A 1,606-nucleotide genomic window follows, 5' to 3' on the forward strand; every position below is an offset into this window, starting at 1 on the left:
CGGCCGCCCGCCCTCCTTCCCTCACCGGGTCCTCAATGGCGCCGTCCCCCGGGTCACTCTCCACTAGCCCCGGCTCTTCCTCCTCCTCGTGGCTACCGGCGGCTCCAGAGCCGGGCCCAGGGCCAGGAGCTCCCGGGGGGGCGCGGGGCCGGGGCGGCTCCTCTTCGGTCTCGGCCTCCGGCTCGGGCTCCAGCAGCAGCTCCCCAGGCTCCAGTTCCTCAGACTCCACGCCGTTCCCGTAGTCCCCTGCGCCCCCCGGGGCCCCCTCCCCGGCCTCCCCACCGGCCCCGGGCACAAGATGGCGCCTCCGCCCCGGCCCGGAGCCCCGACCACCCGCAGCCCCTGCTGCTGCTGCCGCCGCCGCCGCCGCCGCCATCGCCGCTCAGACTGGGGCCCGCCGCTCCGCGATTGGAGAGCTGCTCTGGCCACGTCGAGGATTCATTAGTCAAGTAGGGTGCCCGTCACGCCGGGCTGGAACTCCATTGGGGAGTATGACTTGGCAATCAAATAAGACCCCGCCTCTAAGGCGGGACACCACACCAAAATCTCAAATCCCGGTAGGGGAAATCTGCCTGTCAATCAACACACGTCCCACCTCCTCTCAAGTCCTTAGGCAACAATACTACTGCAGTGACGACATTCCCGCTTATCCTTTTCCTATTGGCCCTTGACTAAGCGACTGGAAAGCTCCAGTCTTCTGATCGCTTCACTGCAGCAGTCAGGTCTCCGACGACGATTGGCTGGCGAGATTGGAAGGGCTGACGCCCGTTGGGTGACAAAAGTGAGCCTTGCCTCGGAACCGGCTGCCGGGCCTCAATCTAGGGAAACCCGAAGTCACATGACCAGTCAGTCCGTGGGGGCCGCCATCTTGGCTCTGCTGCTGGGAGGCAGAGGCCGGATACGAGTGTGCCTGTGCGTGTGTTTCCTGGAAACAGTCTTTTAACCGGGAAAACGCCAGAAGGTGGGATGTTGCCGGAAGTGGAGGTTCTGAATGAAGCACTCCAGGAAGGAGCTTAGTTTTCAACTTAATGGCACCCCCATATACAGGTCACCCCAACTACAAAGCAGGGAAGAGTTCTCACTCAGACCCACCCACCACTGTGGTCCTGCCTAGTGTGTTTCTTTTTTTTTTTTTCCCTGCCTAGTGTGTTTCTTTTGTCCGGACTGTTACAGTCTCTCACTTTCTAGGTCACCGCCCTTCCAACCTGCACCACTGGATAAAGCTCAGATTTTTTTACTGCAGCTTTAAACACTCAAGACTTAGCTACTTTGCGAAAGTTTCCACATTTCTCCTCCTCGTAGGTATACCTGGCATGCAGACTGTGCCTCTGTACCTGCAATCTGTTCTCAACCAGATCACTGCAAACACCAACACCCCGGCTGCGGTGCCTTGCACAGCGGGCCTACCTCCACTGTGCTCCTAACGGGTTCTTTTCTAAGTGGTGAGTGCCTGCCGGTGAGGGGTTCTCTATTTCTATTTCCACCGCGTGACGGTATGCCTAACATATAACGCGCGCCCCTTTTGGATCTTTGACGACTGAAAGATGCACTACCTGGAGACCTGCATGCTGCCCCCCCATCTTCAATTTCCTAGCCTCTTTCAGAC

At 59.2% G+C, this 1,606-nt stretch overlaps 1 protein-coding gene across 1 annotated transcript in view; it reads right to left on the minus strand.

Moving 5' to 3' along the window:
- The window catches only part of Pabpn1 (poly(A) binding protein, nuclear 1), a gene marked incomplete in the record, with an annotated part of 4,401 nt that extends 3,884 nt beyond the window's left edge, over nucleotides 1-517 (minus strand). The window contains 1 exon segment of the mRNA XM_013510436.1: nucleotides 26-517. Within this exon segment, the coding sequence (XP_013365890.1) occupies nucleotides 26-376 (351 nt within the window).
- Nucleotides 518-1,606: the final 1,089 nt, after the last annotated feature.

The sequence above is a fragment of the Chinchilla lanigera genome, unplaced genomic scaffold (genome assembly GCF_000276665.1).
Source record: "Chinchilla lanigera isolate Chin_1 unplaced genomic scaffold, ChiLan1.0 scaffold00008, whole genome shotgun sequence".
NCBI classification, from domain to species: domain Eukaryota; kingdom Metazoa; phylum Chordata; class Mammalia; order Rodentia; family Chinchillidae; genus Chinchilla; species Chinchilla lanigera.